Raw genomic sequence first — 12,328 nt, forward strand, 5'->3', positions numbered from 1 at the left:
AATCGTAAAGTTTTTTATATTCCAAATAAATTTATAAAATGTTTACTAGTAGCTCTTGTTTACTCAGTATGGATATGGAGCATATTTGAATGCGGAACAAATCTTATATTTTGACGTTTTTTGTTGAGAAAATGTTAATTACTTAAAAGGTGACCCATCTTGCCCCGCACTTTTTTCACGGCACAAAATCGATCACTTTTTAAAACTGCTTGTTTAACATCATATTTTGTATTTAATGAACTTTTTATCGACTTTTGGCATAGCTAACTAGTGTATTAAAGAGTAGCGGACGAATGCAAACCAATCCGATTTGTATTTACGAAGTTATGGTGATCCATCCTTATGCGACCCATCTTGCCCCGCCCCACCCTAATTTCGACCATGTCGACTTGAATGTTGCGCGTCTTGGATAAACATGGTTAACCGTTATGTGGCCGGCAAACTTTTTGCTTTTTTCTACACCGTGTATTTTAAATGGGTGCTGGGTACCCGGGTACCCTGCCGGCCACATAAGGGTTAAAAATACAACGTCAAAATAGTAGCATCAAGAATGTTTTCAGGCAATGTTACCGCACGCATGGCAATATTGACAATGTTTCAGTACAATTAACAGAATTTTGCATTCGGTTGAAAATTGTTGGTGCAGTTCTTAATTTTACCATGGTTTCGGTAGAAACTACAACAAAATTTATTTCAGTGTATAGTTAGCAAGGTGCGGTAGAAGAACTTCAACGTTTGCAAAATTTGCGAATCCTCCAACCAGTCGATCACTTCGATTGGGCAGCACCGATCGTCGTTGTGCGGAAACCGAACGGTAAAGTCCGCATTTATGCTGATTTTTCAACAGGCCTCAACGATGTTCTTGAATCAAATCAGTTGCTGCTTCCATTGCCAGAAGACATCTACACAAAGATGACCAGATGCAAGGTCTTCAGTCACATCGATCAATTCGACGCGTACCCCATGTGGAAGTGGATCCTCGAGATCAAGCTCTGTTAACAGTCAAGTGCAATTTCAACATGGAAGAAATGTAATACTTGGGACAGATCATGGATGGAGATGGCATCAGACCCGATCCGGACAAGATATCAGCTATCGCCACCATGCCACCGCCCAATGATAAACCATCACTCCGCTCATACCTAGGAGCCGTAAAGTATTACGCAAAATACGTTCCGGAAATGCGTGAACTGCGGTTTCCGATGGATCAACTGTTGAAATGTGGTGTAAAGTGGAATTGGTCAGAAGAATGTCAGCGTTCATTCAGTCGTTTCCGTGAAATCCTACACACAACCCAAAGTTGGATAGCATAGTGTCGGCGGATGCGTCAAACTACGGAATCGGAACGCGCATTGCCCACATGCTACCAGACGGATCAGTGAAACCGATCGCACATGCGTCGAGAAACCTCACACCAGCAGAGTCCAAATAGGTAAAGTAAAATTGAAGAAGAAGGCCTCACACTGATGTTCGCAGTTACAAGGTTTCATCGTATGATTTTTGGTGGATTTTTGTGGTCGGCCAATGACCATTTTGTATGGACAAATAAAAAATTTTGTATGGACTAATGACCACGCGGGGGGGTTGAAAAGTCCCAAAAAAATGACCACGTGGTTTATGGACAGCCCCTAGCCGTCCAATCAGTCAAAAATCAGCGATTCACAACTACCTACTACAGTCTTATTAGCGTCGAGACAGTTTGGTCATTCCAACATCGTGATCGAATACTGCAGCTTCTACACAAAGGGCACCCTGGAGTAGGAAGAATGCCGTCCATGGCGCGTAACTACGTCTATTGGCCTGGAATCTACGAGCAAATCAGACAGCGTGTTCGATCGTGAAAAGAATGTTCGAGGACAGCCAAGAGAAACAGTAAAACCAACCTGGAAACTTGGCCTGTACCAGAAAAGCCTTGACATCGAATACATGCAGATTTTGCTGGACCAATAGACGGTAATTACTATTTGATTGTCGTTGATGCATTCAGTAAGTGGCCAGGAGTCATCGCTACCGAGCACATCACTACATCTGCTACAGTTTCCATGTTTCGTGAGATCTTCTCCAGAAATGGAATGCCAGAAACATTAGTACTGATAACGGTACAGCATCCGCTTGATAACTGACTGCTGTTTAACTGGACTGCTTTTTAACTGGGCGCTCGATAACTTGGCTAAACTCCAGTTAAAAAGCAGTTGTCTGTCAAAAATAAGCGAAATTTAACCTCACATTTTGCAAATCAGTAAACAAAACAAAATATAACAATAGCCTCCGGCTCCGGAAGCTCAGTCCAGTTATCGAGCGGAAGCTGTACACAGTTCTCCAGTGAAGAATTCGAAGCTTTCTGCAGTAACAACGGCATCCTTCATCTGAAGACGCCACCGTATCATCTGCAGTCGAACGGTCTCGCTAAGAGATTTGTCGATACATTCCAGCGAGGACTTCGGAAAATCACGGCTGGAGGAGAGACTCCGCGAAGCAATTGACACTTTTCTTCTGTGCTACCGACCCACTCCATGTCGTAGCGCACCTGAAGGGAAGTCGCCTGAAGAACTGTTACTGAGCAGAAAACTCGGTACTATGTTTAGAACACCAATAAAACCGATGGTTTTCTACGGATCCTTGATATGGGCCATGCTCGATGAGGACCTACGAGCACTCGGAATTCTGTAGCAACGCATGAGAAGGACGACCTTCGGCGGTATGTAGAAGAACGATGCGTGGCAGCGAAGGTCAAGCTCACATCACTCGGGAGGTGGTCAAAGCTAGGGCACGTTGTATTAACGCAAGTCTATTGTACCAGTGCCGAGAGGGAGAAACAATTTACTTCAGAACTGGCTGCATTTGAGCCACGAGCTGTATGAATATGTGTTCAACGCTTTTCATTTCAGAAACTGAAGACAATTGTCATAGCTATTGAATGTCAATAGATACTCTATAGGTAATTGTCTGCTTGATTTTCTATCGAAAACGATTACTTTTGAACTAGAGCTGTTGCAGCTCCCCAAGTTTTGATTTTTTTTTATTTCCTGGAAAGATTTTGGCAATCTATGAGGTATTTCGCACATCTGAATGCAATTTGACTAGTTCTCACATCTAGATTTGCTTATGACTGTGACTGCTAGCAATTATCATTTGATAACTAATTAACACACCACAAGGGTCTGCTTCAGCTATGCTACAATAGCTATTCTACCGTGAATCGCATATCAGTCCCATCTTTGCTGGATTTCCTATGCAAATGGGACAGATATGCGATTCACGGCAGTATTATTGTATTATGCAAGTCATTTGAACTGGTCGATACCTGCAGAAGATTGTTAGAGAATATTTTGGCCCGACTTATCATACCTATAGCTCATCATCCATAAACACAAAAACAGACGTTGTTATCTAACTTACCAATACGTCGAACTTGCTTGGATCCTGCACCATGTTCAGACAAACCGTGTCCAGGTACTTCTCCTCGAATTTGATTTCCGGGTACTTTTTGGCCATCTCGCGACAACACCGCAGGAACAAACCGTCGGACATTCGCATAATGTTGGCCTTGTGAACCACGGTGACCTTCTTGCGGTTGTTGTCCTTGGCGTATTTGAAGGCGTACTCGGCCACTCGGTTCGAGGCTTCCTCGGTGATCAGCTTGATACTTTGCACGACGCCGTCGACGATTTCGTGCTCGATACCGGAGTACTCGCCCTCGGTGTTCTCACGGATGGTGACCACATCGACATTGTCGTACAGGGTTTTGTAACTGCAAGAGAACAGGGAATCATATATGAGTACTGAATCACAACAGTGCGGTAATGCTAAAAATATACAAATAGTAGTTTACGCAACAAGGTGCAGAATGACGATTTTTACAGCACGAGTCGTACATTTATCCAACGAGGCTTGCCGAGTTGGATAATTACGACGAGTGCTGGAAAAATCGAGTTCTGCACCGAGTTGCGTACAACGGTTTTTGCAATTTCATAAATTACCCTTGAGGATAGTTTTCAACAAAACTTTTCCATCAAACTGCACACTGATGTTCATAGCCAATGTTTAAGAAAATCTGATCATAATAGGTTATACTGTACAGTTGTCACAATTTTTCAAAACTGCGTCCAGAAAGCATCATGAAGTTGACCAACACTGAAAACAGTGCCGTAATGGTTCATTACGCAACGGAAATCGGTGCTGTAATGAACCATTACAGCACTGTTAATTTGGTGTGGGAAAGTAGGCCTTTCCCTGTCAGATTTGCGTGAGGTAAAACAGCCTATTACGATGAGAAATTGCAAAAAATGTATAACATACTGGCCTGGATTACTGGCCATGTTAAATATAATCTAATACAGTGTTCTCCTCTTTTTAAACGTTTGCTCAAAATAATCAGCTTGAATAGTTTATAGCTTACCCCTCCAAGCTTCTGCACGGGCGCACATTGGCGTACAGGTTGAATTCCTTTCGGAGGGCCAAATTGAGCGAACGATGTCCCTTTCCAACCGGAGTCATCAGAGGTCCCTTCAGGCCCACTTTGTTGCGGTTCACCGAGTCGATGGCACTCTGTGGAATACCGAACTTTCCGTCCGGGTTCTGGAAAAGTGTAAATATCGTTGTTATATTACAATATATTTTAAAACTACCCAAACGTTCTTACCCTGACGGGAGTGACATCGACGGCTTCCCATTCGATCGGAACATTGGCGGCAGTGAAAATCTTCTGAACGGCAGCAGAGATCTCCGGTCCGATGCCATCGCCAGGGATCAGCGTAACTTTCTTCACACCGGAAGCATAGCCACGTGCGCCGAACGGAGTGGAAGCCTTGAAACAGGAGAGATACGGGAATTAGCTTTGAAATGCCATCATAAAATTGCCTTGTGTACGAGGCAAGTGCTTGTTCACGGCCATCGACAAAACTGTTACGTAACTTAAAACAGATTGAAAATGAAAGGGAAAAACTGTCCCGTGATGTTAAGTTTTACCCTGCAGCAATTAGCAATGGCCAGTCTCATAATTTACATAGAAACTACACTAAATTAACCGAAATATTTATTTACTTGGACAATTGGCTCGTTTTTATTTGGTTTTTCACGGGAAGAGGGCGAGGTTATGTAAATTTTGACCCAATTGTCCTTCACTTTTTGCGATAAACTTTTGAGCAGATTTTCAGGATCTCGTCCAAACTAGACCAGGAAAAAGGAACGAAACCGGTTGATTAGCTATGAACATCCGGGAAGTTCTATTAAGTCGAAGGAAATTGGTTAAAAAAAGACACTCGAGCCAGACAGAAAAGGATCAAAACACCAATCACATAACAGAACTACAATTCAACAGAAAAGAATATTTCACTCCATTACAAAAAGAACACTTCCAGCGCCTTACAATTCTTTTAATTAAACGTGCTGCCATTGCTTGCACAGATTTTCTACACCACGAAAACCGAAACTATATTTTAAAATCGCGGCGACTGGAGGAGAGCACGAATTTTTCTCGTTTTGGCCCGGAGTTCTGACAGCGAAGGACTGATGCGAAAATCGATTTGACAGTCGAAGGCGCAGAACGAAAAACAAAAAGGAAAACAAAAAAACGTCAAAACTGCGCAACGGCGTGTTTCACTTCCTGCATGCAGCGGTCTGAAGGGATCGTTCGAAAGTTGCGTTTTGACGGGGGACCATCAAGGGCGCCATTTTTTGAATAATCTGGATGATTTTAGGAAGTTTAATCTGGAAACGTCTGGATCGTATAAAAAATCCTACAAATTCCGGGCAAAGCCTTACAAATTCCGAAGAAAACGTTACAAATCCCGAAAATGAATGTCTGGATCTTCCAGATTTTTCATAATGATATTGGGATTTGATTCGGACATTAACAAACGAGTTAAAACGGACATTAACAAACGAGTTAAAACAAAATTCCCTCTAGAAAGAAAGTATTCTAATAATTTAGGTACCGTAAAATGGGGTGTTCAGGGACGGAAAAAAATCGACCCCGTTAATTCATCCCAACTAACAATCACTCATTTAACAGGCACCATTATGACGAATTAATTCAGCATAATGTTGAATAACATTATGCTACAACCTATGTTCGGGTTTTGTTCACACAAATTTGGAGAAGTTATAAAGCATCATCACAGACAAACAGACGTAACACTTGAGAAATTTCCATCGACCACGCTTTTAACGATCATTTTAAATTTTCATAGTTATGGCTTTCACAACCAGAGGCGCGCGCATCGTTTTTCTATGCGTTTGACGTTTCACACTAGCGCCTTCTGTTGACGATACTGCACAACACAGTGATTCGTGCAACTTTTCCACCAGGTGATGGTAGTGTGAACTGGGCGATGGATTTCCATGAAAATTTTTCAAGGTGTTACGTCTGTTTGTCTGTGGCATCATGTTGTGCACCAACTTATTTTTTTGTGGTTCAAAACGTTTTACAAATGTACAAGAAAGGTGTTATTAAGCTTTGGCAAAAATGACTGAAAATAAATAAAATGCAAAAAATGTTGAACTCTCGCGAGAGTAATTATTTGCTCTCATGTTGAGAACACCTATTATGAAATAAGAATTACATATAAAATTACATAAAACCGGATTAGAACTCAAGACCTGTTGATTGCCAGCCGCATGCCTTCCTATCTGCGCCATCCTAGAGATGGTGAGATGCAGCACCCAAAGCAAAACATAATCTTCCCATGACTCAATAATGATCACTCCTGAACTTGTATTCAGCAGTGGTGAATTAGCACAGCACGTGATAATCAACTGAACAACGCCTTATACTTCAACAGCTGTTCAGCCCAAAACACGTGTTTTCCATTCTGATTTCGCTGTCAGTATTTTTATCGCACGGTGAGAAACTTATTGAAGAAATTGTTTCCAGACGACCTAATTGCGATATGAATATGTTTTTATTTTTATAATCAAATATCGATCTTTAAAAATGTATGGCAATATGTGGTGCGGTATGGTCTTGGACATGGTGCATTCACAGCATCTGCTCAGGTAATCTACTCATGCTCAGTCGAAGATCCGTTAAGCATTTTTTTTATTTATGCTTTTGTCATGGAATCTTGATATTATGTTCAATAAATAGGATGTTTAAGGCCGGACGGGACGGTGGTTGAATCGTCCGCCATTGCTCTGTTGCAAGTAAGATGCAAATCTCAACTTCTACTTCATATTATTGACTAGAAATTTGATCGTTCATTTGCTCACTTGTGGTGCACAATCGACTAAAGTTTCAGCTACGTCAGTGCAGTGGAAATTGATATTTGCTTCATCAAAATCGCGAGGCAAATTGTTAGAAAGAGAGGGAAGATAGGAAAAATTACACATCGTCCCGTGCGGCCTTAAGGATATTTGAAATTGTCGATGGTTTGGTTATCTAGGTGACTTAAACTACATAATTCTATTACATTTTATTTTATGTGATTCGTTTAAAATTTCGGTTACTTCATAACTTGGTTATCTAAACAGTTTTAGCCATGATTTATCCCATAATCCGGACAAAGTTTCGAGTCAAACTATGAGCCTCTGCACGAATTTGCCCTGTCCTGCTCACTCCCACAGAAAATTTGAAAACAGCGCGCACAGTAAAAGTCACATTTGACTTTTACTGTGCGAACTGTTTTCAAGTTTTATGTGGGAGTGAGCAGTACGCCAGATTCGTGCAGAGGCTCATGACGGGCTGAAGGCGTTTATTTGACAATGGACAACCCGCTTTGCGCGCAGCCACAGTTGATCAGCAGGAGTAAATCCATTTTATTTTGTATGGTGAAAAGCATCTAATCTTGAATTACTTGAAATAGAAAGCTTTTACTGAAAAAAATATTTGGTAGGCTTAATAGTGGTCACTATTGTGCACAACCACTACCAAATATTTTTTCGAATAATGTATTCCTCTTCGATAAATTTGCCTTTAGATGCTATTCGCCATACAATATTTTTGCGATTTACTTTTAGCGATTTTTCGCGCATAGAAGCTAGCGCCACATTGGTCGATGCGGAGAGTAGGAAAACAGCCGATGTAGTTAATTCATTGAAAAGCACATTGTTCAGGAGCATATATGCTTATCGATACATCAACTTAATAAGATGCAGACAAATGTTTTGTTAAACTCTTTTGTTAAGGAATCAGTGCTTGTCGAATAAATTTCTTGTTAAACTTTTGAAAAGTGTTTTAATTTATCATTGTTGATACCGATAAGGAAAGTCGAACATTGACTACTTTCTCAATTGAAAAATCATTTAAACAGTAATGTGTAGAGCATAATTTTACTTCAGCTATCATTACCATCATTTGGCAACAATTCAGCAAGCTTGCTTGTTTGTGACTTGCAATTGTTAGTTGGGTAGGTACTCTTGGTACCGACGTTAGCCAAGTCGACATCTAAGATGGCCAGTGTTTCTAGCAGGATCTGACCCCGCTGGTTCGTGAAACGGCTTCCCCATTCCACAGCCCAGGCATTGAAGTCACCCGCTATTACCACCGGCCTTCGCCCTGTTAGCACGGTCGTTAGGCGGTCCAGCATTTGCGTGAACCGCTCGATCGGCCACCGCGGAGGCGCATAGCAGCTACAGAAGAAGACCCCGTTTACTTTGGCGACCACGAAGCCCTCATAGGTAGTAGACACCAACTCCTGCACGGGGTATTTACCCGTCGTCCATATCGCCGCCATTTTCCTGGTCCCATCCGAGGCCCAGTTGCCGTTGCCGGCGGGTACTCGGTATGGATCTGAAATGATGGCGATATCCGTCTCCCACTCAGAAACCGCCTGACAAAGCAGTTGCTGAGCCGCATCACAGTGGTTCAGGTTCAGCTGCGTTACCTGCACTGTGATTTGTTGTTCACTGCGGCTTTCTTAAAGGCCGAGCACCCTGGACCACCCATCGTATGTCTGTTTTTCGAGGTTTTCCCGGTACAGATCATGCAGATGGGCGGACTCGTGCAGCTTTGGGCCTTATGACCTTCAGCGCCGCATCGCCTACACAGTTTGCGCCTGTCGGGGCCTTTACAGTCCCACGACTTGTGTCCTGGTTCCAGACACCTGAAGCAAACCTCTGGTGGCTCGTGGAATGTCACCAGCCCACTTTTATACTTCCTACTTTAACGGACTTTTTAACATCCACCACAGGTAGCTGAACCAAGGCTATCTGTGTCCCTGCTGGCTCTCTCCGTAGCTTAACGGCAGCGGCGGCCACCTGCACATCGCACTGTTGCCGCAGTGCCGTGTCGAGCTCTTCCACTTCGGTGATCTCGTCAATGTCTTTGACCTTCAGAGTCGCCTCATGTGTCAGAGTCCTCACCTGCACACCCTCACCAAGGACCTCTTCTGCCAGCCTCTTGTAGGCGGCGCCCTTGTGTTCCTTCTGGCGCTTCAGCTCCAGGATCATCTCACCCGTACGAGTACGTCTAATACTGCGTACGTCGGCTCCAAGACCCTCAAGCTTGGCATCGCTTCGCATCGTCTTCAAGACGTCCGAGTACTTAGACTGTTCCATCTTGATGACGATAGCGTCGCCTTTCTCGCGCCTGGCACCTGCCCTCCTACGCCTTGGCTTTACGTCCTGCACTTCTGCCTGCGGATTCACCTTCTTCTTCCTCTTCCGGTCTACCTTTGTCCAAGGAGGGTCCTCTCCTTGGATTGCCCTGCTCTGTGGCTGCTGAGGGCCCACCATTGGTCGCAACCCCTTGTTCCCATCGTTCCGGGACGGGCCAGCCTTTTCGGGCCCACCCTTCCCAGCTTTCCGGGAACCCTGGCTTGGGTCCGACTTTCCGGCATTACCACTGGCTTTCGGGGTTATTATACGCCTGGCCTTGCGGGCGCCGCCTGACAGCTCCTCACCTGACGGCTGCTTCGCCCGCTTCTGCGAATGCTTGTCACGTTTGTCACGAGCATTCGCTTCCACACTCTCGGGTTGCGGGTTGCAGCAGTTCAGATGTAATACAATGTTTAGCAACATGGTATTCTCAAGCGTCGGTAGCCGTGTGGATAAAACTCCTACTCAGTGATCCCGACGTTCATGGATCGAATCCAGTCTGCATCATTTTAAGATTTTTTTGCTTTTTTTCATAAGTCTATTCTTATGGCATCCATAAGGTATTTTGTTGAATTTCGTTAGTTATTTTCGCTGAGTCATTTTAAGATTTTTTTGCTTTTTTGCATAAGTCTATTCTTATGGCATCCATAAGGTATTTTGTTGAATTTCGTTAGTTATTTTCGCTGAGTGAACATATATAAAAGCCAAGATGAAAAAGAAGAAGATGATTCTACGTTATAGAGCGACCATTATGAATTGCTTAAGGATAAGGTATTTGGAGTACATTGCTCAAAATTTTTAGAGCACCGTTTTTTAGAACCGTTGAACGGATTTGGATGAAAATGCATCACGCTGTTGACAACCACTGAACAATTAGCGTGATGCATTTCCATCCAAATCCGTTCAACGGTTCTAAAAAACGGTGCTCCGGTGCTCTAGAAATTTGAGCTATGTACTCCAAATACCTATCTAATGTTTTTTACATCAACGTACATCAGAAAGTCTAAATCTAATGTTTTATTCACATAAACATACATAAGAAAAACGTTTGAATTTTATGTTTGCACATCAAAAAACATTTGAAAACGTCAGGTTATGATATTTCGGATTATATTCTTGACATAAAAAAAACGTTTGATTTCCTGATGTATACACTAAATTACCTAGCATAAACACATCTGAATCGTAATAATTTCTAAAGTTTGACATTAGAAGTACATCAAATCTGATGTTGATGTGTAAATCGAAATTTAATGTCAGGCTAATGTAAATTTTTATTCGGGAAGTTTGTGGTGAACCAAGTTCAAGGATCAGTAGAGTGGTAAAGTGTGTAAGCGTGGAGAAAATGGTCATCAGGTAACGAATTTAAACCACCCAACGTCGTCCTAATTTTCACACCCATTTTCATCCACCCATTTTGTTAGGACCCTGTAGTTTCGAATTGAAGGTTTAATAGCCCTACCCCGTCCAATATCGACAGCCAAGGCCGGTTCGTCCAATATCGACAGCCTAGGACGTGTAGGCCATCGCCCTGGAAGGTGTTATGCGACGAGCCGGGCTCAACAGCCGGGGTACGATCTTCACGAAATCCAGCCAATTTGTCTGTTTTGCGGATGACATGGATATTATTGCCAGAACATTTGGAACGGTGGCAGAACAGTACACCCGCCTGAAACGTGAAGCAGCAAAGGTCGGACTGGTGGTGAATGCGGCTAAGACAAAGTACATGCTGGTAGGTGGGACTGAGCGAGACAGGACAAGCCTTGGCAGCAATGTTACGATAGACGGGGATACTTTCGAGGTAGTAGAAGAATTCGTCTACCTCGGTTCCTTGCTAACGGCTGACAATAACGTGAGCCGTGAAATACGAAGGCGCATCATCAGTGGAAGTCGTGCCTACTATGGGCTCCAGAAGAAACTGCGGTCAAAAAAGATTCACCCCTGCACCAAATGTACCATGTACAAGACGTTAATAAGACCGTTGGTTCTCTCGAGGAGGACCTGCAAGCACTCGGAGTTTTCGAGCGACGGGTGCTAAGGATGATCTTCGGCGGCGTGCAGGAGAACGGTGTGTGGCGGAGAAGGATGAACCACGAGCTCGCTGCACTTTACGGCGAACCCAGCATCCAGAAAGTGGCCAAAGCCGGAAGGATACGATGGGCAGGGCATGTTGCAAGAATGCCGGACAACAACCCTGCAAAGTTGGTGTTTGCTAACCATCCGGTTGGTACAATAAGGCGTGGAGCGCAGAGAGCACGATGGGCGGACCAGGTGGAGCGTGATCTGGCGAGTGTTGGGCGTGACCGACGTTGGAGAGCTGTAGCTGCAAATCGAGTATTATGGCGGCAAATTGTTGATTCAGTATTATCATGAATTTGATGTTAACTAAATAAATGAAAAAAATGAGGACGTGTAGGCGGGTCCATATTCAGCGGCAACTGTACTCCAAAGCCATCCCAAGGCTAGAGACGCGGAAACTACAATTTGCATATGAGCAGTGTGCGAAGGGTGTTTTAATTTTTTTAAATTCATTAAATATCTTCTAAAAAGCATTATGTTTTTATCAGTGATTTATCAGAATGTGATTACAGGGATTCTACTACATATGGCATGACTACAATGATTGAGAGAGAAGAACAGTTTCCTTTTAGTTAATGAAATATCTGTTGTTATCACTGCAGCAGAAACGATCCAATGTGCCAACGCATATGGAACTCATCTAGCGGTCTTCAACACTTCTGGTTCGACTCCCGACCCGGCAACAAAAAATAATGATTAAAACATTCATGTGTGG

The 12,328-nt window shown here is 43.3% G+C and overlaps 1 protein-coding gene across 2 annotated transcripts in view; it reads right to left on the reverse strand.

The window, feature by feature from the left end:
- LOC109428133 (probable isocitrate dehydrogenase [NAD] subunit alpha, mitochondrial) overlaps positions 1-5,530 on the reverse strand; it is a 28,868-nt gene extending 23,338 nt beyond the window's left edge. Inside the window, exons 1-5 of one of the 2 annotated variants that reach the window (XM_019703818.3) lie at positions 5,369-5,515; positions 5,044-5,169; positions 4,643-4,807; positions 4,400-4,578; positions 3,400-3,751 (exon numbers count right to left, since the gene is read on the reverse strand). In XM_019703818.3, coding sequence (XP_019559363.1) covers positions 3,400-3,751; positions 4,400-4,578; positions 4,643-4,807; positions 5,044-5,169; positions 5,369-5,395 — 849 coding nt within the window. In that variant the 5' untranslated portion in view covers positions 5,396-5,515. Of the gene's footprint in view, positions 1-3,399; positions 3,752-4,399; positions 4,579-4,642; positions 4,808-5,043; positions 5,170-5,368 lie in introns of both variants that reach the window. The other variant, XM_019703820.3, reaches the window with a different exon arrangement.
- Positions 5,531-12,328: the final 6,798 nt, after the last annotated feature.

The sequence above is a fragment of the Aedes albopictus genome, chromosome 3 (assembly GCF_035046485.1).
Source record: "Aedes albopictus strain Foshan chromosome 3, AalbF5, whole genome shotgun sequence".
Lineage (NCBI taxonomy): Eukaryota > Metazoa > Arthropoda > Insecta > Diptera > Culicidae > Aedes > Aedes albopictus.